General features: G+C 37.8%; 1 protein-coding gene across 4 annotated transcripts in view; it reads left to right on the forward strand.

The window, feature by feature from the left end:
• The window catches only part of LOC121441907 (protein hinderin-like), a 247,357-nt gene that overhangs the window by 181,524 nt on the left and 39,128 nt on the right, over window positions 1-26,705 (forward strand). For 2 of the 4 annotated variants that reach the window (XM_041643315.1, XM_041643317.1), the window contains one exon: window positions 25,759-25,940. In XM_041643315.1, the coding sequence (XP_041499249.1) occupies window positions 25,759-25,940 (182 nt within the window). The remainder of the gene's footprint in view (window positions 1-25,758; window positions 25,941-26,705) is intronic. The other 2 variants (XM_041643316.1, XM_041643318.1) reach the window with 1 other exon arrangement.

The raw sequence follows: 26,705 nt of genomic DNA on the forward strand, positions 1-26,705 counted from the left end.
TCCTCTGATGGCAATTGGGCTAGATACCAATCTATGAGTATAGCAGATTATCATTAACAATCATTTCATTGAATTTGCTTTTCTAAGTCATGTTTGGTTCTGAGCTAGCTCTCTGGACTCTCCATCCTCTGGTTTCTGATGTCCAGGAACTGTCAGGCATGGGCTCCCTCTTGTGGCATGGGCCTCAAGTGGTACCAGTCATTGGTTGGCCACTCCTCAAGTTTTGCACCATCATTACACCAGCACATCTTGGAGGTAAAACAGATTGTAAATTGAAGTTTGAGGCTGTGTTGGTGCCACAGTCCCTTGGCAGGTGGTCTTGCCTGGTTATAGAAAATGGCCTGTTCAGGCTCTTTATCTCTCTCTCATTACTAAGACTCTTTGCTAGGGTCACTTGAAGATTCCAGGGAGTTTCCACTGTACTGGGTTTACATATCATTCCCTTAATGTCCCCCAGTTCCAGTTGTCTCTCCCAGTACGCTCTCCATCCAAAACCACCACCCTGCACCTAATCCCTCCTGTTCCTATCCCTACCCAACCCCTAGTCCACTCACATAATCTATTCTATTTCCCCTTCCCAGAGAGATCTATGTATCCCAACTTGAACCCTCCTTGTTACTTAACCTTTCTGGGCCTGTGAATTGTAACATGATAATCCTTTACTTAACATCTTACCATGTTTGTCTCCCTGGGTCTGGATCACCTCAATCAGGATAATTTTTTTCATCCATTTGCCTGAAAATTCCATGATGTCATTGTTTTTAATAGCTGAGTAATATTTCATTGTATAAATACACCACATTTTTTTATCTGTTCTTCAGTTCAGGGACATCTAGATTGTTTCCCATTTTTGGCCATTATTAATAAAGCTGTTATGAACATAGTTGAGCAAATGTCCTTGTGGTAGGGAGGAGTGTCCTTTAGGTATATGTACAAGAGTGATATAGCTGGTCTTGAGGTAGATCGATTCCCAGTTACCTGAGGAACCACCATGTTGATTTACAAAGCAGCTCTACAAGTTTGGACTCCCACCAGCAAAGGATGGGTGTTGCCTTTGCTCCCCATCCTCACCAGCATGAGCTGTCACTTGTGTTTTTGATCTTAGCCATTTTGACAGGTGTAAGATGAAATCTCAAAGTCATATTGATTTGCATTTCCCTGATGGCTAAGGATGTTGAACATTTCTTTAAATGTTCTTCAGTCATTTGAGATTCCTCTGTTTATATCTGCATCCCATTTTTGATTGGATTATGTTTTGCTGATGTCTAGTTTCTTGAGTTCTTTATATATTTTGGAAATTAATCTTCTGTAAGAAGTGAAGTTGGTGAGAATCTTTTATGAAAGCTACCAATTTGTCCTATAGATCTTATATATTGATTTTTGATCTTAGCGCATATACTATCAATGTCTCAGTTCAAGGCAACAACACAGTTGTCTCCTGTCCCAATTCTTTCAAGGCTAGTCCCCATTTTTTTTCTTCAATTAGACTCATGGTATCTTGTTTTATGTTGAGGTCTTTGATCCACTTGGACTTGAGTTTTGTTCAGGGAAATAGATATGTTTTTCTGTATCCAGACATCCAGTTAGACCAGCACCATTTGTTGAATATACTTTTTCCCATTTCGGGCTTCTTTATGAAAATAAAATCAGGTTGTCAATGGGTGTGTGGATTTATGTCTATTCTACTATTCATTTCCATTGATCAAACTGTCTATTTCTATGCCAGTACCATGCTTGTTTTATTACTATAGTAGAACTTAAAATCAGGGATGGCGATAACTCCAGAAGTTCTTTTATTATACAGTATTGTTTTAGCTATTGGGGTGGGGTTTTCTTTTTCCACATGAATTTAAAAATTGCTTTTAAGGTCTGTAAAGAATTATGTTGGGATTTTAATGGGGATTGCATTGAATCTATAGATTGCTTTTGGTAAGATGGCCATTTTTTTTTTATTGAGAAAAGGAGAAAAAAAACAAGTTTCCACCTCCTCCCAGCCTCCCATTTCCCTCCCCCTCCTCCCACTCTTCGCCCCCTCCTCCCACCCTTCTCCCCCTCCACCCACTCCTTTCCCCCTCCCTCTCCAGTCCAAAGAGCAGTCAGGGTTCCCTGCCCTGTGGTAAGTCCTAGGACCTCCCCCCTCCGTCCATATCTAGGAAGGTGAACATCCAAACTGGCTAGGCTCCCACAAAGAAGATGGCTATTTTTACTATGTTAATTCTAGCGATCCATGAGCATGAGAGATCTTTCCATGTACTAATATCTCCTTCAATTTCATTCTTCAAAGACTTGAAGTTTTTAATTATATGGATCTTTCACTTGACTGGTTAAAGTTACCTCAATTTTTTTATATTATTTGTGGCTTTTGTGAAGTATTATTTTCCTGATTTCTCGGTCCATTTATCCTTTGTATATAGGAGGGCTACTGATTTTTTTTAAAAATAAATCTTGTATCTAGCCACTTTGATAAAGGAGAATATAAGCTGTAAGAGTTCCCTGCTAGAATTTTGGGGGGTTGTTTATGTATACTATTATATCATCTGCAAATAAAAATATTTTGACTTCTTCCTTTCCAATTTTAATCTCCTTTATCTTCTTCAGTTATCTTATTGCTCTAACTAGAACTTCAAGTACTATATTGAATAGACAGAGAGTGGATAGCCTGGTCTTGTTCCTGATTTTAGTGGAATTGCTCTAAGTTTCTCTCACAGCAATTTACTTTGATGTTGGCTATAAGCTTGCTGTATTGCCTTCATTATGTTTATGTATATCCCTTTTTATCACTAATCTCTCAAAGACTTTTATCACGAAGGAGTTTTGGACTTTCAAAGACTTTTTCTTCATCTAGTGAGATGATCATGTAGGGTTTTTTCTTTAAGTTTGTTTATATGATGGATTTTTTTGACTGATTTTCATCTGTTGAACTATTCCTGAATCTCTTGAATGAAGCCTACTTGATCATAGTGGATGATCTTTTGGATGTGTTCTTGAATTTGATTTAAGAGTATTTTTGAGTATTTTAGCATCAGTGTTTATTACAGACATTGGTATGTAATTCTCTTTGATAGTTGAGCATTTGTGTAGTTAGAGTATCAGAGTGACTACATTCTCATAAAATGAATTTGGTAATGTTTCTTCTTTTTCTTTCTTATGGAATAATTTAAGGACTGTTGGCATTTGCTCTTCTTTGAAAGTCTGATGGGATTCTGTGCTGCAACCCTTTGGCCCTGGGCCTTTTTTGATTGAAAGACTTTACTGACTGCTTCTATTTCCTTGGGTGTTAAACATCTATTTTATATATTTATTTAAATTGTTTATCTGATCTTGATTTAACTTTGATAGTGGTATCTATCAAGAAATTTGTCCTTTTATTTTAAATTTTCCAATTTTGTGAAGTACAGAGGGTTTTTTGTGTGTGTTTGGTTGGTTGATTGGTTTGGTTTTGGTTTTTTGAGACAAGTTTTTTTTCTGTGTAACTTTGGTGACTGTCCTGTAACTAGCTGGTACACCAGGCTAATAGCTGGTAGACCAGGCTAGCCTCAAACTCACATAGATCTCCTGCCTCTGCCTCCCGAGTGCTGAAGTACAAGTTTTTAAAGTATTACCTAATGATTTTCCAGATTTCCTTGGTGTATCTTGTTATGTCCCCGTTTTCATTTCTGATTTTGTTAATTTGGATTGTCTCTCACTCCCTCTTTTAGTTAGTTTGGATAAGGGTTCATCTATCTTGTTGACTCTTTCAAAGCACCAACTCTTTATTTCGTTGATTCTTTGTATTGTTCACTTTGTTTCTATTGATTCCAACACTCAATTTGATTATTTTCTATGCTTGCTTCTTTTTGTTTTAGAGCTTTTAGGTATGTTATTAAGTTGCTAGTATTAGATCTTTCCAATTTCTTTATGTAGGGAATTAGTGCTATGAACTGTCTCTGCTTACCACCACTTTCATTGTGTCCCATAAGTTTGGGTATGTTGTGCATTTATTTCCATTGGATCCTAAGACATATCTAATTTCTTCCTTTATGTCTTTCTTGATATAGTAGATAGCTGTTTGGTTTCCAGGACTCTGTAGGCTTTCTGTTATTTCTGTTTTGATGATATGCAACCTTAATCTGTGGTGGTCTGATAGGATGCAAGGGTTATTTCAGTTTTCTTATATCTGTTGAGTCTTATTTTGTGACCAAAAGTTTTAGAGAAGGTTCCATGAGGTGCTGAGAAGGTGTATTCTTTTGTTTTGGGATGAAATATTCTGTAGAAGTCTGTTAGGTTCATTTGATTAATAAAATCTGTTAGCTCCAGTATTTCTCTTTTTAGTTTTATCTGGATGACCTTTTAATTGGTGAAAGTGGAGTATTGAAGTCTTCCACTGTCGATGTGTGAGGGTAGCTGTGACTTAAGCTTCAGTGGGATTTCCTTTACAAATATGGGTGCCCTTGTGTTTGGGCATAGCTGATGAGAATTGAGACATCATCTTTATGAATTTTCATTTGATGCATATGAAGTGTCCTTTCCCATTTCTTTTTACTTACTTTGATTTGAAGTCTTTCATTAGATATTAGAACAGCTTCACCAGTTTGTTTCTTAGGTCCATTTGCTTGGAAAATCTTTTTCTCTCCTTTTACTCTGAGGTAAGGCCTATCTTTGAGGTGTGTTTCTTCTGTGCAACAGAAGGATGGATCCTGGTTTTGCTTCCATTCTATTAGTCTGTGACTTTTTTTTACTAGGTAATTGAGTCCATTGATATTGAGAGATATTAATGATCAATGATTGTTAATTCCTGTTATTTTGGTGGTGGTGGTGGTGGTGGTGGTGGTGGTGGTGGTGGTGGTGTGTGTGTGTGTTTCCCTTGCTCTTGCTGGTGTGAGATTATTTATTGCCTGTGTTTTCCTGTGTGTAGTTACCTTCCTTGGGTTGGAGTTTTCCTTCTAGAATCTTATATAGTGATGGATTTGTGAGTAGATATTGTTTAAATTCAACCCTGTTTGGAAATATCTTGTTTTCTCCAACTGTAGTCATTGAACATTTTGCTTGGTGTGATAATCTGGGCTGGCATCTGTGAACTCTTGTAGTCTGCAAGATATCTATCCGGACATTTTTGGCTTTTAGAGTCTTCATTGAGAAGTCAGGTAAAAGTCTAATAGGTCTGCCTTTATATGTTACTTGGCCTCTTTCTCTTGCAACTTTTAGTATTCTTTATTAGTTTTATATTTTTAGTGTTTTGATTATGTAGTGAGGGGGGTTTCTTTTCTCATCCAATCTATTTGGTGTTCTGTAAACTTTTGTACCTTTATAGGCCTGTCCTTTTTTTTAAGTTAGTAAAATTTTCTTCTATGATGTTAAAAATAGTTTCTGGGTCTTTGAGCTGGGCTGCCCTGCCCCCACCCCAGTCTTATTCTTAGGTTTGGTCTTTTCAGAGTATCCTGTGTACTTTGTATCAGTATTTTTTTTTAGATTTAACTTTTTCTTTAATTGGTGTATCTATTTCTTCTATTATAGCTTCAATGCCTAAAAGACTTTCTTCCATCTCTTCTATTGTATTGGTGATACTTCTTTCTGTAGTTCTTGTTCATTTATCTAGATTTTTCCATTTCCAGAATTCTGTCAGTTTGCGTTTTCTTTATTGCTTCTATTTCCATTTTCAGATCCTGAAAGTTCAGTTTTGTTTGTTTCCTTCAACTGTTTGTTGCGTTTCTTGACTCCTTTAAGATATTTATTCATTTCCTCCAATTGTTTTTATTTTCCTGCATTTTCTGAAGGTTTTTATTCTTTTCCTCCTTAAGGACCACAGTCATCTTCATAAATTTGGTTTTAAGGTTGTTTTCTTGTGTTTCAACTCTGCTGGAATATTCGGGGCATGCTGTAGTGTAGGATATCTGGCTTCTGGGGATGACATGTTGCCTTTGCTGTTGTCAATTGTGTTCTTACACTATCATCTACGCATTTAGATTTGGGGAGATTATAAGTCTAGGTGCTGATTTCTGGGTTTGTCTTTGTTGGATGGTGTTTTTTGGTTTCTGTTTCCTCTTTAGTCTTCTGGGAAGGGTGGCCTGTGATTGAGTAGCAGCTTTCCACCTGGGTTGGGTACTAGACTTTTGGCAGTGGGCTTGCTCTCTGGTGGAGAAGTATTCTTTTTTTTTTTTTCCATTTTTTTATTGAGAAAAGGAGAAAAAAAAAACAAGTTTCCACCTCCTCCCAGCCTCCCATTTCCCTCCCCCCCTCCCACCTTTCTCCCCCTCCTCCCACCCTTCTCCCCCTCCCCCCACTCCTCTCCCCCTCCCTCTCCAGTCCAAAGAGCAGTCAGGGTTCCCTGCCCTGTGGTAAGTCCTAGGTCCTCCCCTCTCCATCCATTTCTAGGAAGGTGAACATCCAAACTGGCTAGGCTCCCACAAAGCCAGCACATTACGTAGGTTCAAAACCCCGTGCCATTGTCCTTGGCTTCTCATCAGCCCTCATTGTTCGCCATGCTCAGAGAGTCCAGTTTTATCCCATGCTTTTTCAGTCACAGTCCAGCTGGCCTTGGTGAGTTCAGTAGGAGTTGTGGCCTAGGGTTCTGGCAACTGATGTGGCTTCAGGAGTTTTGGCAGCAAGGTTCACCTCTGGGAGAACAGGGGGCTTCTGCTGAAGTTATAGGTAGGTTGGGAGTTCTGCTGATGTATTGGCCTCTCTACTGGTTTTTTTTTTATTTCTTTTTTCCCTTAGCAGCTTGTGTAGAACTTTCAGATATTATGAGAGGTAGTTCTTAGAGAAGACACACATCCAGGTCAGATGTAGCTTGAATCCTCCAAGTCCTTTGTGAAAAGTATGTTACCTTCACATCTGTTAACCGTTTTTTTAATGTTTTTAAAAGTTACGTGGGATCACTTCTTTGCAAAATCATGCATTCATTAACTTAAGAGCTATTTTGTTTCTTGACAACCTAATAGAATTATGGAATCTGGACTAGAACAGGAGAACTCTGAATGAACAGTTTGGTGGTTGCTGGAGCCATGTTTTTTTTTTCACATAATCATTATCATTCACTTAAAAAACAAAAACAAAAAACCTCTCACTTAGTTCTTGCTGCTTCTGCACAGACTTAAAATAAGAATGCATTAATGAATTTCACGTTAATAAAACCAGTTTAAATCTAAAGATGCCTCTAAGTGTAAAGTACATCTTCACTCAAAATGAGACCTGTCCTAATATGTAATAACGTATGAGGTCACTAGCCTCTCTTTGGATGAACATTTTAAAGTTGAATTGGGAATTTCTGCTTGAATATCTCAGAGGTCTCACACCCAAAGGTGTCTGCTATAGTGACTCATTCACGTCCGTTCCTCTTTCCCAACTCTCTCACTGTATCACTGCTTCTTACAAGAGCCTCTCAGTTCTTCCTCTGTACTCTGAATCTTATCTACCTACAAACATGTACAAGAATGCTTATTCTTTTGTTAATTTTTAAGTTTATTCTTATAAATTTTTGATTAAATAGGATTCCATCATGTTTCCCCTTCACTTTCCTCCCTCCAGGCCCTCGTAGGTACCTTCCCTCCAATCTATCTCATGCCTCCTACTCTCCAATTAATAGTCTCTTTTTCTTTTTCTTTTTTTTAAACTTGATTATATATGTTTTATTTTTCTTTTTTTATTTATTTTTTAATTTATTTATTTATTAAGGATTTCTGCCTCGTCCCCGTCTCTTTTTCTTTTTTGTTATACACACACGTGTATGTGTATATATATATATGTATGTTAATACAACCCACTTAATCTGTTGTTTGTGTGTATTGTGTGTATGTGGTTTCAAGGCTGACCATTTTGCATTAAATAACCAATAAAGGGTGCTCATCTAAGCAGGCACTAGTTACTTGTAGTTATTAGTGGTAGACCCCCAATCCAGTGGTGAGTTCCCCTTCTACATTAGCATTTTTGTTAATATTACCATGTTGTTCTAGTCTTGTTGATGCATCCACTTCTTTTTTTAATTGTTTTTATTGAGTTTTACATTTTTCTGCTCTTCTCCCTTCCTCTTTCCTCTCTTTCTACCCTCTCCCATGATCCCCACGCTCCTAATTTACTCAAGAGATCTTGTCTTTTTCTGCTTCCCATGTAGATTATATCCATGTATGTCTCTCTTGGGGTCCTCTTTTTTGTCTATATTCTCTGGGATTCTGAATTGTAGGCTGATTTTTCTTTGCTTTATGTCTAAGAGCCACTTATGAGTGAGTACATATTATATTTATCTTTCTGGGTCTGGGTTAATGCAGCCACTTCTTAGAGAGAGTGTTTTATAGTAGACTTCCTAGAATTCCTGCTCTTATAATCTTTCCACCCCTTCGGTGATGTTTCATGAGCTTTAGTCGCAGGAGCTGTGATGTAGACGTATCTGTTGGCTCTGGACTCCCAACAATTTGTCAATCTCTGTATTACATCCAGTTATGCTTTTCCTTGATTGTCTCCATTTGCTGTAATGAGAAGCTTCTTAAAAATTTAGAATGCTGGGCCGGGCGATGGTGGCACACGCCTTTAATCCCAGTACTCGGGAGGCAGAGGCAGGCGGATCTCTGTGAGTTTGAGACCAGCCTGGTCTACAGAGCTAGTGCCAGGACAGGCTCCAAAGCCACAGAGAAACCCTGTCTCGAAAAAACAAAAAACAAACAAAAAAAATTAAAATGCTGTAAGAAATTATGCTGGTACTGTAAAGCGCAATGGTAGATTTCTTTTTACTAGCCCTGGAAGGTGGCTAGGTTCTCTGTACCAGGCATGACTTCCCTCCTGTTAAGTGGGCCTTAAGTCCAGTTATACAGCTGTTGGTCACCACCAACTTGTGAATGCCACTTATTGCACCTTTCCATGTTGGTAATTGTTGTGTTTCTTAGGTGTTGCAGCTCCATATTCTTAAAACAACAGTGAGGCATATTTCATCTCGTATCGCATTATTACTCATCTCTCAGGTCATTTTTCTCTACTTCACCTCCATTCATTTGCGGCCTGCTGTATCATTCAGCTGAAACCATGGTCATTACTATTTTCCCAACTCCCAAGTCACTTTGTTATGTGTGTGTATGCATGTTCATGTTGGTGTGTGATGATGCATATGTGTGTCTAACACATATCTGAATGTGGAGACCAGAGGATGATCTTAACCTCTCAGTTCCTCAAGTGCTGTCTATGTTTGTTGTTGTTGTTGTTGTTGTTGTTATTGTTGTGGTTTTTAAGATTCATTAAGGAAAGCAATAAGTTCCCAGTGATCTCCAGGGATCCATCCAACCCTACCTCCCAATACTGATGTTGTAAATATGTCTCACGGTGCCTGTCTTTTACATTGATTTTGGAGGTTGAACCCAGGTCCCTGTGATTACAAAGCAAACATTACCAACTGTTTAATCTTACATGACTTTCCAATAGCAACACAGCTTACCTGATTTTATAATCCAATAAGCTACAAAATTCTATGTTAAGTGAATATAGGTATAAAATTCTTAATAGAATCTTAATTGACCAAACCCAGCAATACAGAATGGTTTATGTACTATAGCCAAACAGGATTAATTTCAACTATTATGGGTTGATTTGGTATCCAAATATCTTTTTTATGTCTGTGCTTCCTTGGCAGTATTCTTTACTTCTTTGCTTATCTACTCATTGGAGATTATCTCCCTGTTGGCTTTTCCTTCCTTTTCCTCTGCCTGCTATCTTTATTTTGACACTTCTATCCTCTTCCATCTTTTCAGCTCATTCTCATGACTTAGGTCATATTTATATCCCAATTATGCTACAGTCTCTGTCTTGGGTCCCATCTCTTTCCTTCCTGAAGTCTAATCCTATCTTTACAACTGCATACTAATATAGTCTCTCAGGAGTCATTTGCAGATCGCTCAAATTCAACATCTCCATAACTTATCCATTTAATTTGTACATGAAAAAATGACTTACCTTTCCTCTATAATGTCAATTATCATTAATACTCATCTATTTAGCTAGTCTGTGAATATGTATTGAACATCTACTATGAACCAGCTATTTTTCTAAGCTTTTAAAATGTTGTCTAATATAACAATAATGATGACAGAAGTTGATAATAAAAATCTTTTTTTTTTAGTTGAGATGCCTATGGGGACAAGACAAGTTAAGAAATCACATCTGCCAGAACTTACAAATAGCTGAAATCTACTCAGTTTTCTCTGACACCAAAACAAGTCGTCTCAACTACTAGACTCCCATAAGTGCTCCTAAAGTCTTGCTCCTTTCTTCCCTACACTACACAAAGCATGTTTCGGTTATGTCTATAAGACTTCCAAAGAGCCTGTTGTCCAGATATTATCATCTACCTACTACAAGTAAGGGATCTGGAATCAATTCTTTTCTTTTGTAACTTTTATATGCATGGATGTTTTGTCTTCATACTGTATACTACATGTATGTCTGGCCCCTGTGGAAGTCAGAAGAGAATGTCAGATACCCTGGAACTGATCTACCATGTGGATGCTGGGAATCAATCTACATTCTCTGAAAGAGCAGCAAATAGGAAGTGCTCACAGCTGAGCTATTGCTCCAACCCATGACATAAATTGTTCATAGAAGTGTTCCATTATGGAGCCAGGGGCCATCCCATTGTAAAGTGCCATTCCAACTCATGACTTCTCTTCCCTCCGTGTCTCCATTTCCCTTTTACCCCTTTCTAAAACTTTCTACTATTGTTTTTTCATCCCTATATTTTGCTTATACTACCATCGTTACACCATACCATAATATGTGTGTGTGTGTATATATATATGTATATATATTGTTTGCTCATTTATTTCTCCTTGTTAACCCATAAGTATTCAAAGACAGTTATTCCTTTGTGTGCTTCCATGCCTAAATATAGAATCAACACATAGTAGGCTCTTCTGGTCCAATGTACTGGATATATGAAAATAAAACTTACATCGATGATTCTGAAATGGGAAAACAAATATAAGAGTATGTTGAACATTTTATTTATTAAATCTTATTCTGAAGATTATTTGGTCTCAAAATATTTTTTTCAATCTGTCTCTAAGGATGTGAAGATTTATCTAGAATATTTAGTAAAAATTTCTAAGTAGTATGGTTGTATGACATCTGGCTTCGTTTTCGCTTTTGCCAATATGCTTAGAAATGGTGCCCAGAAGCTGAAAGCAGAAAACATCACCAAGTCTTTGAAAACAGTGGATAGAATTTAAATGTTCCACTTGGAGTTGTTACTAAACCCCCCTTTGCTGTTTGAGTCATATAATATATCAGTAATACTCTGTTTATAGAATAAGCAACCCGTCTGGCCTAGATTGATTTATTGAGATGAACAGCAAGAACAAGTGAAATCCTATCATCACATCCCTGCATAAATTTCAATATGAATTTAGTTGGTGTTAAATGGACATTTGTTTTTATTGTCTCCAAGATTGGACTTTTCCTCCAGTAAAGCGGAATAATGTATCTATATAGCATTCTAACTTGAGCAGTACATAAAGATTAGTAAATAAGACTCCATTAAAAATACTTATAATGTAAGTAACATGAGTCCCAGTAGCATTTCTAATGTCCATTAATGCTTATTCTGAGGATCAGAGCTCATTTTACTGAGCCATTTAGTCAAACCGTGTGATTATTTAGAAAGTTAATTCATGCATACTAAAATCTAGCTTAAGTAATGCAGAGGGTAGGAGGTAAAACTCTATGGAGACGATAGTCCTTTTTGTTATTTAATGATCAGCCATAATTAACTTGCAAATTTGAAATAATTAGAACAAATTAAAGGTATTTAACTTTGCCTCCCTAAAGAAAAATTCAAATTGCACCAAATGCAGCTTTAAATTATTCAAGTCTCAGAGGTCTAGGCTAGATTTTTTTATAATGCCTTTTCTATGATGAGAATACCAATCTGCTTTTTGTCAGAAGGCATCCTATCAAGTAATTGTTCTTTGTGTTAATAAATGACAGCTATTCTTCCTTATAAAAGTATTTCAGTCTCCCAAGACTGCATCAGCATTTCCCTGGCATTTAAATTCAATAAAACAAAAGGTTAATGTTTTTCTGCTTTTTAAGGAATGCAAATACAAGTGGTTTTCAATTGGTCCTGAATGACATTTAAAATTTGCCATTCAAGAGCAGACTATCGCGATATGAGACATGGGCAAATGAGAAAGAAAACTTGCGGATGCTTTAGTAAAGTGGTTTACCTCTGCCTACTCCAAAACAGAGTTTCTTAGATACCCATTTAGTAGTATTTTATAATATTAAAACGTGAGGAATAACTTAGTAAAATCTTAGTACCTTGAAGGAGACTAAGATAGTAATTCTAAATATCATGGCTTTAATCTTCTATCTTGTTTGATCATTTTCCCATCAGTTGACTAGCTCCAATCAATGCTAAATAATAACTGCTGTCCCTAATAGTTCTAGCCCATCTCTAACTGATATGGGATGTCCATCATAACTCTTCAGTGAATTCTGTACATGGTTCATCCAGACTGTAAAAATAGTAAGAAATACTGCTTAGCTGACTTTGTGGTTCATGGTACAGAGCATGTGTTCAGTGCCTGTTTATGCAGTTTAGTCTGTGGGAAACAATATGTTGTTATGGACTTTTATACATCTCAAGACTCCTTTGGTGACATATTTTCTATCTGTACTTTTGCTTAATTTCTTTTCAAGTGTACTTTTTATTTATTCTTTGAGAATTCCATGTATATATTTAACGTGTTTTCTTAATATGCACCCCCTGCTGCCCTCCACCTCCTAGCAGCGCTTTCTCACCATGTCTCCCTCCTTCTTGATATCCTCTATTTTCAATCCACTGAGTTCAGTAGTGCTTCCAGCATGCGCAAGAATATAGAGTCATCCCCTGGAGCATGAGTAGCTACTGACTCTCCCTTCACTAGCAACTAGCAATGCTAATTGCTCCTTAGTTAAGAGTGGGGCTACATGAACTCATCCCTCATCCATGCTGGAATTTTGACTGGCTTGATTTTATGCAGGTCTTGAGCAGACAGCCGACACTTGAATTCATGCTTGTAATGGCCTTCTCAAGTCCAGAAGATACTAACATATATATTGTGTAACTGGCACCTTAATTAATAAAGCATGCACACACCCAAAAGCTCTTAGTTTCATTTTTTTAGTATATTTATAGTCCCTGTCCCAAACAGCCAGCCATCTGACTGTTATCACTTCAAATTGTTTTGTATGGTATAAATATTCATAAAATAAAATCATATAAAATGTAGATATCTGGTATCTTTCATTAGCCACAAGGTTTGAGTAATATACTTTATTGTATGTTTCAATAATCCATTGCTTTTTATTTCATACTAACAATTCACTGTATAGGTCTGTACTACTATTGATTTTTCACTTCCTATATGGATAGATATTTAGATAGCTTCAAAATAAATCTCAAGACTCATTCTTTTCCTTTTTTTTTTTTTTTTTTTTTTTTGTTGTTGTTGTTGTTGGCTGATTTGATTGCTTTGGCTTGGTTTTAAAAGACCGGGTTTCACTGTTTGACTCTGGCTGTCCTGTAACTTGCTTTGTAGACCAGGCTGGTCTAGCACTCACAGAGATCCACCTGCCTCTACCTCCTGAGTGCTGGAATTAAAGACATGCACCACAACGGCCCAGCTCTCATTCTTTCTTTATGCAGATACCCAGTTATTTAAGCATTATTTATTCAATTTTTTTCTTCATTAAACTGTGAAATACATTGTCAGAAGTCAACTGAATACCAAGGGCATATACACAGGACAATGTTGATTGTTATGCTCATTCAAATGTCAATAATATGGAGTGTTCATTATTTCAACTTTTTAGTAAATAAGTAAATCTAGCAGAAAAAAAATCTACCTTTTTTTTCTTACTGAAATTTTTCTTGGCTATTCTAGGTATTTACTGCTTACACTTAGTTTATCAGTTTCTATTGAGAAAATTGAATTTGATTTTGATGTGATCCATTGAGGATAACTAACATACTCAAAATATTGATAGTGAAATCATGTTATTTCTACATTTATTTAAATCTTTTCAAATTAATTCAGTAATGCCTTGTAAATTTCATTATAATGATCTTGCATATATTTTTAATTGAATTTAATGGTAGAATTTAGGGAAAAATACTAGCTTATAAATATCTGACTTGTGCACCACAATTTGCTTAAGTGCATATAACTTGCCAATTTTTTTGTTTTGTAGATTTCTTAACATATTCAAGTTCACAATTATGTTATGTTTGAATGTTTATTTATACCTTTACAAGCTTTATGTCTTTTGTTGCTTGTTTTTGCTTCATTGTTTTGTCTAAACTTCCAATACAATATGGAATAAAAGTAGCTAGAGAAGAAATTCCTACATTGTTCCCAATATTTAGGAAAAGACAATCAATATGTCACTAGTAAGTCCATTAATATAGGTTTTCATTGATGCCTTTTCTTAATCCATTTTTTCATTACTGTAACAAGTACTTGAACCAGGCATGCTGCACAAGGAGTATTTTTTTTAAGCTCACAGATCTACAGACTAAAAGTCCGCACAACACAGCGTTGAGAATGGCCAGGCCTGTAGCATATGAGTCCCTCCCTGTAGGAGGAAAGAATCACACTACAAACCTGAAAGCCAAAGAAGTGAGGCACTTGTCATTCATCCAAGGACAAACTCAGTCATTGTGAGGTTCTCAAACTAAACATTTCTCACCTCTTAAAAATTTTCCAGGTAGTTTTCTTTAAGGGGCTGGCCAGTGGGAGTGCGCCATGCTCCGGTGAGTATATGGGCAACACAAATTAGACTTGTGGGGTTTTTCGGGGAGGGGGCACAAGAAGAGGGCAGACCTGGGAGGGCTGGAAAGTGAGTGTGATCAGGATGCATCATGTGAAACTCCAAGATAATTAATAAAAATACTATGTTGGGGGAAATTTTTTCAGTACCACTAACTGGAGAAACCAGTCCTGACATAGGGATCTTGGATAACAAACATCAACAAGCCTTTTAGCAAATTGAATGTTCACCTCATGCCCATGGTAGCTGATTTTCCATCAGTATTTTGTCAAATATTCTGTGTGTATTTAGTGATAGAATCGTGTGATTGTTCTCTTAATTCTTTCATGTGGTCAACATCAGGATTTATTTAGAAATGTCCAGCTAACATTGTGTTTTTGCAGAAGAACACACTTAGTCATTATGGGCTACGCTGTGTGTATTCTAGAATCTGGTTTGCTAATATTTTGTTGAGAATTCTTATGTCCCATGTTCATGTGGGTAATATCTTAGTAATACCCTTTTTATCACACTCCATGAGATTCGTGTGTCATATAATCACACAATATTCTTTATTTTCTTTTGTTTCTGAAAGGATTAGTATAAGATTGCTAATGCTTATTTCTTACACATGATAAAAATTACCAGTGAAGCTATTTTGGCAGTTTCTCTTGTAAAATTATCTTTGACTTTTGAGTTCCGTTTTTCTAGGCCTGAGACTATGTTTTTCTATTTCTTCTTAGTTTTTGACAATCGAGATTTTTTTCAAGAAGTATGCATATTTCAGGAAGTCAGCATGGCTATAGAACAAAGGTCTGACAAAAGTGGGAACCGCACCAGGCCACCCAGCAGCTTACACCGTGGCAAAGACAAGCTGGCAGTCTTCTAAAAAGCATAAATGAATTTAGGAGAATTTCAGAAACAGTTTCAGTGATGATCCTAGTCGGGTGCTGTGGCTAAGAAATGCCTACAAGGACTCCAGTACAGCACTTTCAGAAAAGCTGGTTTTGAAATTAAAGGAAGAATAACAGATGGTTGAGATGTTTCTAGAATATCAAAGTCAGGTCTGTAAGGAAAATACACTCATTCAAGAAAAGAGCCCTGATAAAGACGATTGCTGAAGTAGAGGGCAAAAAGCTGGGCTGGAAGTACTGATGTCCGATAACCAGCATCTGAAGGAGGAATTTTCTAGGAAGAAAGGAAGCCATTTTCACTGCTAACATAGATAATGAAAAGCTGCAGAAGTCAGCCAACTTGTATAAAAGATTGCCATGCTCTAGTTATTAGAAAGGTTCACAATAATAAATTGTAATTTATATTCTCTAGTATTGACCCTAAACATCCTGAGAGCCCATTTATATTTTCTGTGAGCCTAAATGAAGCAAAGGAATGGGAACTGTCCAATTGCTTGAGTGCCTAGCAAAGTTTCAAGAGAACATGGGGGACCAACAATTTTCTCAGTGCTTCTTGCCAATGTGAGGAAACTTTTACTGCTGCAGTTTATAATAGTGTAGAAATAGTATGTGAAATAGTTTGCTATTTTTTGTTATTGTGTGTATATCCTAAAAGAATTCTTATGTCTTGCTCCTCTGTAGTGTTTTAGTGTTTTGTGATGTTTTTGTATAGTATGAAGAAAACCAAAATGCATCATTATAAAATATGGCTTTTTAGCATAACACTTTGAAGACAGTTAACCATAAGCAGAGTCAAAAAAAACTCTCTGTCCTCTCTTAATAATTTGTGTAAAAGCAAGGACTAAAAGTATGAAGGTATCTTCACTCCCATAACTACAAAGGATGGAGGTCAATCACTAAAGACATCTCTTACAGTTCAGACTTGCTGGCACTGGAAGAATTGACAAGCCTTGCTTCATTAGTTTATTTTCATAAATTCACTTCCATAATTCCCCACTGGTGGATGCCAAAAGCCAAGCCTAATGTCAGTATTATCATATCTCTAAAATCCTATTGCTGTCTGTTGAAGATACTGTGTAGACCAGGGCTCTAAGCAGCTATTTGGAGTTCATTTCAGTTGGGTTTGTAAATGGAGGTTTCTCTCCCACCCACCAGTTACCAAGTAAACATTCAGAAGTTTATATTAATTATAAAAGTATGGCTGATGGCTCAGGCTTATTACTAAAAATTAAGGAAAATAGACTATCATCTAACCTTTCTTTTTGAGTCTAAAGTTTCATATTTAATTTATCCTTTATCATAACTAAGGAAAAGTGTAATTATAACTATTTAGTCTTCAACTTCATCAAATACTCCAGAAGAATATAATATTACCTAAGTAACAGGGAAGTGCATTGTAAGCCCCAACTCTGGGAAGCAGCTTATAGCACACTACCCACAAACCGTACTCAAGTGCTCCATAGTAGGACCTCTTAGAAGAGCTGTTTGTGCTGCCAGCACGAACCAGGAAGCTGTCTCTTAAAGGAGCTGCGCATCTGCTCGCTGCAGCAAACAGAGCCTATCTGAAAAATGTGGCTACCAGGATGCCGCACTTGACACCTGTTTCTGTGGGTCTAGAAGCCCTCTTTTTTTTTTTTAAGCTTTTGTAGGCTTTGTATGGATGTACGTGCACCAAATTGGCGCTATTTTTAAATGGAGGTTTCTCTCTCACCTACCAGTTACCAAATAAACTTACTCGGAGGCTTATATTAACTATAAAAGTTTGGCTGATAGTTTAGGCTAATTACGAAGTAGGACTTAATTAACCCATTTCTACTATTTTATATTTTACCATGGGGTTTATGGCTTGCTACCTCACATCTTGCTTCTCCAGCAGCTGCTGGCATCTCCCCCAACTTTGCCTTCTCTCCTCTGTCTCTCTGCTTGGATTTCCGGCCTAGCTATATTCTGCCTGGCTATTGGCCAAATCAGCTGCTTTATTAACCAATGGTAATAAGACATATTCACAGCATACAGAAGGGCATTCCACATCAAGGTTTGTCGTGTACAATGTGTACTGCGTGCATTAATAAACTTGTTTGGTTTTCTCTTGTAAAAACAAACAAGAAATATGCATTTTTCATTTAATTTTATTTTGCTATATTGGTGTTAAAGTTGTTTGTGATACACTTTTGATGTCCTTTTCTGTCTATAGACTTTGTAATGATATATAATTGCTAATTCCTAATATTTGTGGCTATATAATATTCATGTTTTAATAGGGGAGAGTTTTAGGCTAGATCAGTCATTGATTGGCCATTCCCTCAATCTTTAGACCACCCTTACCCTAGCACATCCCATAGGCAGCAGAAACTGTAGGTTGAAGGTTATCTGGCTAGGTTGGTGTCCCAATCACTCTACTTGAAGTCTTGCCTGGCCACAGGAGATGGCCAGCTCAGGCTGTGTATCCTCTTTTGCTAGTCTTAACTGGGGTCATCCTTGCAGATTCCTGGGAGGTTCCATTGTACCATGTTTCTACCTGATCCCCAAATGCCACTCCCCTTTTTCAGTAGTCTCTTTTCGTACTCTTCCCATCAATCTCCCCTACACACCTTATTGCTCATGTTCCCATCCCCATCCGCCCACATTCTACTCACAGAATCTCTTCTATTTCCCCTTTTATGGAGAGCTTGGCATTCCCCCACTTGAACCCTCGTTGTTACCTAGGCTCTCTGGGTCTCTAGATTGTAGCATGGTTCTCCTTTATTTTACAGCCAATATCCAGTTATGAGTGAGTACATAACATGTTTGTCCTTCTCAGTCTGGATTATCTCACTCAGGACATATTCTTCAGTCTTAACAGGCTTTGCTACATCTGTTTTGATGCATTGTCTTAGATGCATGCATGTGTCCTATGATTTTTGTGTCTTCTGACATTTTTTAGTTTAGATTCTATTTTTAATTGAAAATATTTTTCATGCAATATATTCTGATATATGAATAGAAAAATGAGTAGAAAAAAAGAGCTAAAACAAAAGCACTAGAAACATGGCTACAGAGATACATTCACACATGGAGAGAACCCATAAAAATAAAATTGGAAACCATAATATGTTAAGCAGAAGACCTATGAGGTTAAAAAAAAATTTCCAGACAAAGCATTATGAGATAGAAAAATACCTCCAAAAATATCATTAACTTCATTTTCTGTTGCTATCTACTGCTGGGCATGGGGCCTGCCTGCCCTTATGTGTGGTTTCTAAGCCTAGTGAGACTCTGTTGGAAAAACTTAACCTTTCTTTTGCAAACGGTTACAGTTTGTAATGGAGTGGAGAGCTCACCTATCTGTGCAGTGTTCTGGGTTTGGTCTCCAGCCTTGTAATCAAACAGCTTTCTACACAACAGATGACAGAAGCTAACTAATGTACATAATTCATTTAAAGTTAGGCTTATATAGATTAGGAAGGGCCAGCTCATTCCTTTTGTGTTTAGAGACATGGTCTTACTCTGTGACACAGACTGGACTAGAACTCTTGGCAGCCCTCCTTCCTTACCCTCCCAAGTGTTGGCTTTACAGACATGACCGCAAGCCCCCTTCTTTTTCATCTTGCCTTTAAAGGAAAAAATATATACTTTTTCTGTTAACTCCCCAGGTGTTCCTTTTGGTAGATTCTGTAACCAGCTCAGAATGCTTCCCTAACTTAGAGTATGACTGTGTAGCAGCAATACTGTGCTGCTTTGTGTAGACAGTGGGATCTTTTCAGTTGTATCAGTACATTTACTTCCCTGATCCTATGGCACTGTTATCATATACATATATTTGTATATATGATATATAAGTCTATCTCATATGTATGTATACACACACACTTATAACATCTCGGTACATGTAAGCCTGATAGCATAGTGTTAACATTTTGGCTTGAAGATTCCTGTACTTTTCAAAAAAATAATAATAACATAACATCCTTTTTTTATATAACATCCTTTTATATTTATCTAACCATGTACTATTCTAATGCTTCTCATTTCTCTTTATAGATTAAAATTTCCATATGCTGTAATTTTCCTATGATTTGAAAAACATCCTGTTATTTCTTTTAGTGCAGGTGTTCTAGCAACAAAATTTCCATTTTTAATTTAAAAATATCATTTTTTTTGAGGAATTTTTTATGAGAAATCACATTCTGAGGTGACAGGTTTTCTGTTTACTTTCAGCATTGTGGCTCTATCCCTCTTACATTCTGGCCATCCTATTGTAATGCTAGTAGAGCATCATATGTCATGCCTGCCTCTCTTCTGTGTATCACTAACATTTCTCAAGTTGAAGGGTCCTCTTTATTTCTGCTTTTACTCCATTGGAATCTTAGCTTTCATCAGGGCTAGAAAATATTCTTACATTACATTTAGGACACATTTCTTTATTATTTTCTGCCCCAGTCTCGTGATTTCTCCTTTAAAGATTCGATTTTACCTTCTTGAATAGCTTTGGGTTTCCCCTAAGGTCCTGGAGAGCCTGCTTATTTTTCTCCAAATGTTTTTTTCTATTTTTTAAATTAGGTCATTTCTGTTGCTTCTGTTATAAAATTCACTTAACATTTATGTTTTCATCTTCATTTTCCAATTTTTATATCAACTACTGTAATTTTCAGTTCTAAAATTTCCATCTAGTTTTAATTACAGTCTAAATATCTCTCCTGAAGCTGCTTGTCTGCTCATTCATTAAGATTTTGTTTTATGTCCATCATATAACTACTCCTTGATTGCCTGATAAACCAACCTTAAATTGAAATTAGCTCAAGTCAAAAATCTAGTTCAGCTCTGCTTCTACCACCAAAAGACCTGGGCTGCTCTCAGCTTTGGTCAGAAAAGCTTCTTTGTGCAATGAAGAGATATCCAGCTAGTCAAAGTGCTGAGAATAAAAGGCTGAGTGCTAAGCCATAAATGGGACATCTTTATTAATAACCCCACCATCACCAACACTCAGGAAATATTCTGAAATAAGAGGCAAGAAAGAATGTAAGAGCTGGAAGATGGAGATGAGTGCTGTTTAAAAAAAATAGTGTCTTCTGGAGATGACATGACAACCACAATAATGAACTCAAAGCATCCCTGGTCACCTCAAGATCAAGCCAGCCAGAATCCCAGCATAGATGAGAAGATGATCCCCAGATGCCATTCCAAACTGAGGATCTATTGGCAGTGAATAGTTCCTGGGAGAAAGAGAATCATCCTTTATTGAAGATAGAGCCATTGGTAGGTTTCCTATGCTCCAATGGATGGCTACACACCCATATACATTTGGGTGGCACTAACTGGACTTAGTAGATATCAAAAAAATGACATAACTTGGGAGAAGGCTTATTAAAAGAATATAAAGGGAGTTGGAGGGAGGGGAAAGGAGTAGAAAGTAAATATGATCCTATTTTATTATATACATATATACTATTTAAAAAAATAAATTTTTTTATAAATGGATTAGTTTATTTTGGCTTAATGTTCCTAGGGAGAGCCCATAATGACTGGAACCAGGTCAGGAAGCCAAGATATGAAATATTCAACCACAAGAAAGCAGCAGAGAAAGCAAACTGGAAGTGACATGAGGATATACATATATTGTTGTTGGAAGCTGCTTATTCATTTCCTGGCCACCCAGACTCCCAAAATAATCACACAGAAATTATATTATTTAAATCACTGCTTGGCCAATCACTTAAACGTATTGCTAGCTAGCTTTTACATCTAGTATCAACCCATTTCTATTATTTCCTATTTTACCATAAGGCTCTTGGCCTATTGGCAAGGTTCCAGCTGGCAGCTCGCATCTTTCCCCTCTGGCAACTCCATGGCTTCTTGCAACTCCACCTTCTTCCTCCCAGTATTCAGTTTAGTTTTCCCCACCTAGCTCTATTCTACTATATCACCTAGCTCTGTTCTGCCCTATCACAGGCCAAAATAGCTTCTTTATTCATTAACAAATAAAAGCAACACATATATAGAAGGACCTCCCACACCATTTCCCCTTTTCTGTTTAAATAAAAAAGGAAGGTTTTAACTTTAACATAGTAAAATTACATATAACAAGGCAGGTATCAACCAAGAATTACAGTTACAGCATTTATATATACTTTATTTTTTATCATAACTAAGGAAAACTATAACAATAACTATCTGTTCTTCAACTCCATCAAAGACTATAGGTGGATATAATATTACCTAAGTAAATATGTGTGTGTGTGTATATAATGGACTCCTCTGTAGGTCTGAAGTTATCTTCCGTAGTCAGTTTTCATTCACCACAGTAGAGAGAATACGGACAAATCCCCTTTTCTTTGTAGAACAGCAAGGGACATGAAAACACTTCCCTACTTTTCTTTCCTCTTCATCCTCCTCCACACAGGAGTGCATCATGTTTGGAGAGGGATTCTTCTCTATATTCCATCTCTTCCTTCAGGACTTTAAAAGTTTTCCCCCTTGAAAAATAAAAACTTTTCACAAGAATTTTGTCCCCAATCTCTGCCATGACTTGTGATCTTTCGATCATGGACATTTTAAAAAATTATTCAAAGAGAGTTAATGAAAAGGAAATCACATCAACAACCAAACCTTTGTTTAAAAAAAAGGGAAGCTCTCATTTCTCCATAACAATTACCTTAGAAAACTCAACTATATAAAAGGGGCTTCATGTGTAGAAAAGAATGCAGCAGACAGTAAGACTCATCCAGGGTGTATATCTTCTCTCCTATGTTTCTGTGATGCACACTAGAGTGGATCTGGGCCTCCTGCGGTTCTTTCAACAGCTATCTCTGGAAGTTAAGCCACATATCAATTTATATGTTTTGTATTATTGATACATAGAACAAAAAACTAAGAAAGACCATCATATATTCTGATGAAATTTGGAGCTCAATAGACATGGGTTTGTTAGTCTAAAGGAAAAAACAATTAAGAGAAGGGGACAGAAGACAAAGGGAGGGTGGGGTGAGAAGAAGAGAATAGAGAAGAAAAGATTATTTAGCAGTTAGCATCCTTTTTATTTAAATAGTTTATTTTTTTTTATTCTTTAAACAATCTCATTTTATATACCAATCCCAGTTCCCTCTCCCTCCCATCCTCCCGCTCCCCCCTCCCATTTTCTCACCCCACCCCCATCGACTCCTCGGAGAAGGTGAGACCTCCATGGGCAGTCAACAAAGTCTGTCAAATCACTTGAGGCAAGGCCAAGACTCTTTTCCCCTGTATCTAGGTTGAGCAAGGTATCCCTACATATGGAACAGGCTACAAAAAGCGAGTTATTTACTAGGAATTAATACTGGGTCCACTGCTAGGCCCCACAAACTTCCCAAACAACACAACTGTTACCCACATTCAGAGGGCCTAGTTTGGTCTTATGCAGGTTCCCTTGCCATCAGTCAGGAGTCCCTGAGCTCCCACTACCTCAGGTCATCTGTCTCTATGGGTATTCCCTTCGTGGTCTGTCACCTTTGCTTGTAATACTACTCTTCCCTCTCTATGACCGGACTCCAGGAGTTTGGTCCAGTGCTTAGCTGTGGATCTCTGCATCTGCTTTCATCAGTTACTGGTTAAGGTTCTATGATGACAATTAATGTAATCATTAATCTGATCACAGGGGAAGGGCAATTTAGGTACCCTCTCCACTATTGCTTAGATTCTTAGCTTGGTTCATCCTTGTAGATTCCTGGAAATTTCCCTAGTGCCTGGTTTCTCCCTAACCCCATCATGGCTCCCTCTTTTAAGGTATGTCTTTCCTTGCTTTCCCTCTCTGTCCGTCACCCAACTCAACCTTCCCAATCCCTCATGTTCTTCTCCCTAATCCCCTGATCTCCTTCTCTCCCCACTCCTCTACTGCCCCTGTGGGACAATGGTCTTGTACCCTGTAAAGATTTATCACTTGTATTGTTTCAATAAAACACTGATTGGCCAGTAGCCAGGCAGGAAGTATAGGTGGGGTGGCCAGAATAGGAGAATTCTGGGAAGAGGAAAGAACTGTTCCTGCCTGGCTTCTTTTCTACATGTTGACATCCAGTTATGCCAGCACCATTTGCTAAATAGGCTTCTTTTTCATTGTATAATTTTAGCTTCTTTGTCAAAAATCAGGTGTTCAGAGGTGTGTGGCTTTATATAAGGGTCTTTGATTCTATTCCATTGGTCCACCTAGCTGTTTTTGTGCCAGTACCAAGCTGTTTTCATTACTATAGCTCTGTAGTAGAATTTGACGTCAGGGATTGTGATCTCTCTGGAACTCCCTTTATTGTACAGGATTGTTTTGGCTATCCTGGGTTTTTTGATTTTCCATATGAAATTGAGTAGTGTTTTTTCTATGTTGACAGAGGTTTCTGTCCTGCCAGATTCCACAGCTCTTCAGTCCCAAAGAAACACACAGAGGCCTACACTAATTATAAACTGGTTGGCCTATTATCTCAGGTTTCTTATTAATTAATTCTTTTTTTGTTTGTTTGTTTTGGTTTTTCGAGACAGGGTTTCTCTGTAGCTTTGGTGCCTGTCTCGGAACTAGCTCCTGTAGACCAGGCTGGCCTCGAACTCCCAGAGATCCTCCTACCTCTGCCTCCCGAGTGCTGGGATTAAAGGCGTGCACCACCACCGTCCGGCTATTAATTAATTCTTTTATCTTACATTAACCCATAAGTGACAAATCTTTACAGGGTACAAGACCATTGTCCCACAGCATTTCAAGGTCTGTGAAGAATTGTACTGGGATTTTGATGGGGATTGCATTGATTCTGATACAACAAGCCAACAGCTAACATCAAACTAGATGGATAGTAGTTAACATCTTAATCAAGAAGGCATGGCTTTTCTTTAGAGTTCAGAATACTGGGCAAAAGGAGATGCCATCTTCCCAAGGAACAGCCATGATTGTAGAAGCCCCCTTGGGAGCCTTTGAAAAGAAGAGCAAGCAAGAGGGAAACAGGCATGGAGGGGGCGGGGCTGGTCCCAGGCAGTCCATTCAGTTAAATGGGTGAGACTCCAGATGTCCTCTCACTAAAACCTTTCCAGATAATTTAAACTCACCACCGGGCTATGAACCAGTGCCTAAAATCAGCATCTTATCTGAGAACACTACTTGTGACAGAGGCCTTTTCTCCTGTACCATTTGATAAGAACAGTGACAAGCATGCCAGCATTTTTCTGACAAACCTGCATCTATGTGAATCTCAGTGTGTCCACTATGTTCCATCCTCCAGTTGTTTTCTATCATTATCTCAGTAGAACATTGACGTGCCAATCAAAATCACTGTTTCCACTCCCTACAATCCTTTGGTGAACCTCTCATAGCCACATGGTTGGTCCATCCCAGGTGTAGCCAAGGAGATTTTGTTCTTCATTTCTCCACTTTTCTAGAGTGACTGCCATATGACCATATACCAAGCTTGTCACCTATTGTAGTTCCATCCCAAATGCATTGCCTTAGTGCCCTGCCTTTGTGTTCCTGCTTATCTTTCTTCAGCCTTCTGCCTCACATTCCTCACCACACCAGAGATCTTCACATTAATCTTCTTTTGTTTTTGATTGATCTTACATAAATAATACTTCATTTCTTTTTGATTTCCTGCCAGTCTTTGATTCCTCATTGCTTCAGTCTCTTTTTGCTGCTATCCCAGACCATAAAGTTAACATAAATGCCTCCTTGCCAGCTTACTTAACCTCCTTTGGCCTCCAGTTGTTGCCCTATCCCTGGATATTAATGCTGACATTTTAATTTAATTTTAAGTTCATCTTTAGTACTTATGAAATGTGTTAGATATGCAATCTCGCTTTAATCTGCTTTTTTTCATTCTGTAGACATTCTGATTCTTACTCATACTCTTCAGCTTTATTGCAGTTTAATGGACTTGAGTCTTATTTCTGTAACTCTGTAAATTTTGAGGATTAACATCATTAAACTGTTCTCCAAAACAGTTGTAGCAATACACAAAATATACATCTAGAAAAATATTCAAATTATCTATCAATTAAAATAAGGAAAAGATTCTCACTGCCGTGAACTGTATTGAAACTCTTGTCCATTTCAGATATGTCCATGTGATCTGTGTCTTCCCCTGTGCCCCCCACAATCCATTCATGCTTCCTCTTTCAGTTTATTAAAGTCAAAATGTGATGGATGGCTGCGTGGAACCTCATCATCCGTTAATGCGTGCTCAAACTCTCCAAACAGTGGACAAAACAGGAGGGAGAAGAAGACAGTGGAGTTTCAGTCACATGCGGAGGATGACGTCCAGTGGATATGCCAACAGAAAGATACATGCAGCCCCCAGAGAGGTGAGTGTAGTGTCTGCAGTAGCAGAAAGAGAAGGATGGTGGAAGGTGGCTGGTGCCTGCAAGCCAGTGGACAGCAGGTTATTTCCACTATGCCGAGCTCGAGGTAGTGATGTGGGAGTGTCATATATCAATCTGTTGATTTCATTGGTTAAGTAATAAAGAAACTGCTTGGCCCTCATAGGTTAAAACATAGGTGGGAGGAGTAAACAGAATGAATGCTGGGAGGAAGAGGAAGTGAGCTCAGACTCGACAGATCTGTTCTCTGGAGCAGAGACGCCATGCTCCGCTCTCCTGGGCGGACGTGAGAGCTCTGCTCTCTGACACACACGTGATGAAGCTCCAACCCAGGATGGATGTAGGCTAGAATCTTCCCGGTAAGCGCACCTTGGGGTGCTACAAAGATTATTAGAAATGGGCTAGTCCAGGTGCGAGACTTAGCCTAGAAGAGGCTAGATAGAAATGGGCCAAGCAGTGTTTAAATGAATACAATTTGTGTGTTGTTATTTCGGGGCATAAGCTAGCAGGCGGCCGGGGTGCTGGGGACGCAGCCCCGCCGCTCTTATTACTACAAGGTAGCATTTCAGATAAACATATGCCTGCAAAACTGTCGGCGGCACAGCTACTGGATGCTCAGATCACATCTGCATTTATTTCTCTGAGAGTATTGATAGGAGACAATCTGTTCAATTTGACCCCCTTTTTAAAATCTGAATTAAACAGTAAGGTTATAGATTCTAAATGATGTTCTCAAAGTGAATAACAGAA

Source organism: Microtus oregoni, unplaced genomic scaffold (assembly GCF_018167655.1).
Source record: "Microtus oregoni isolate MIOR12 unplaced genomic scaffold, Mior012 000083F_ref0000379, whole genome shotgun sequence".
NCBI lineage: Eukaryota > Metazoa > Chordata > Mammalia > Rodentia > Cricetidae > Microtus > Microtus oregoni.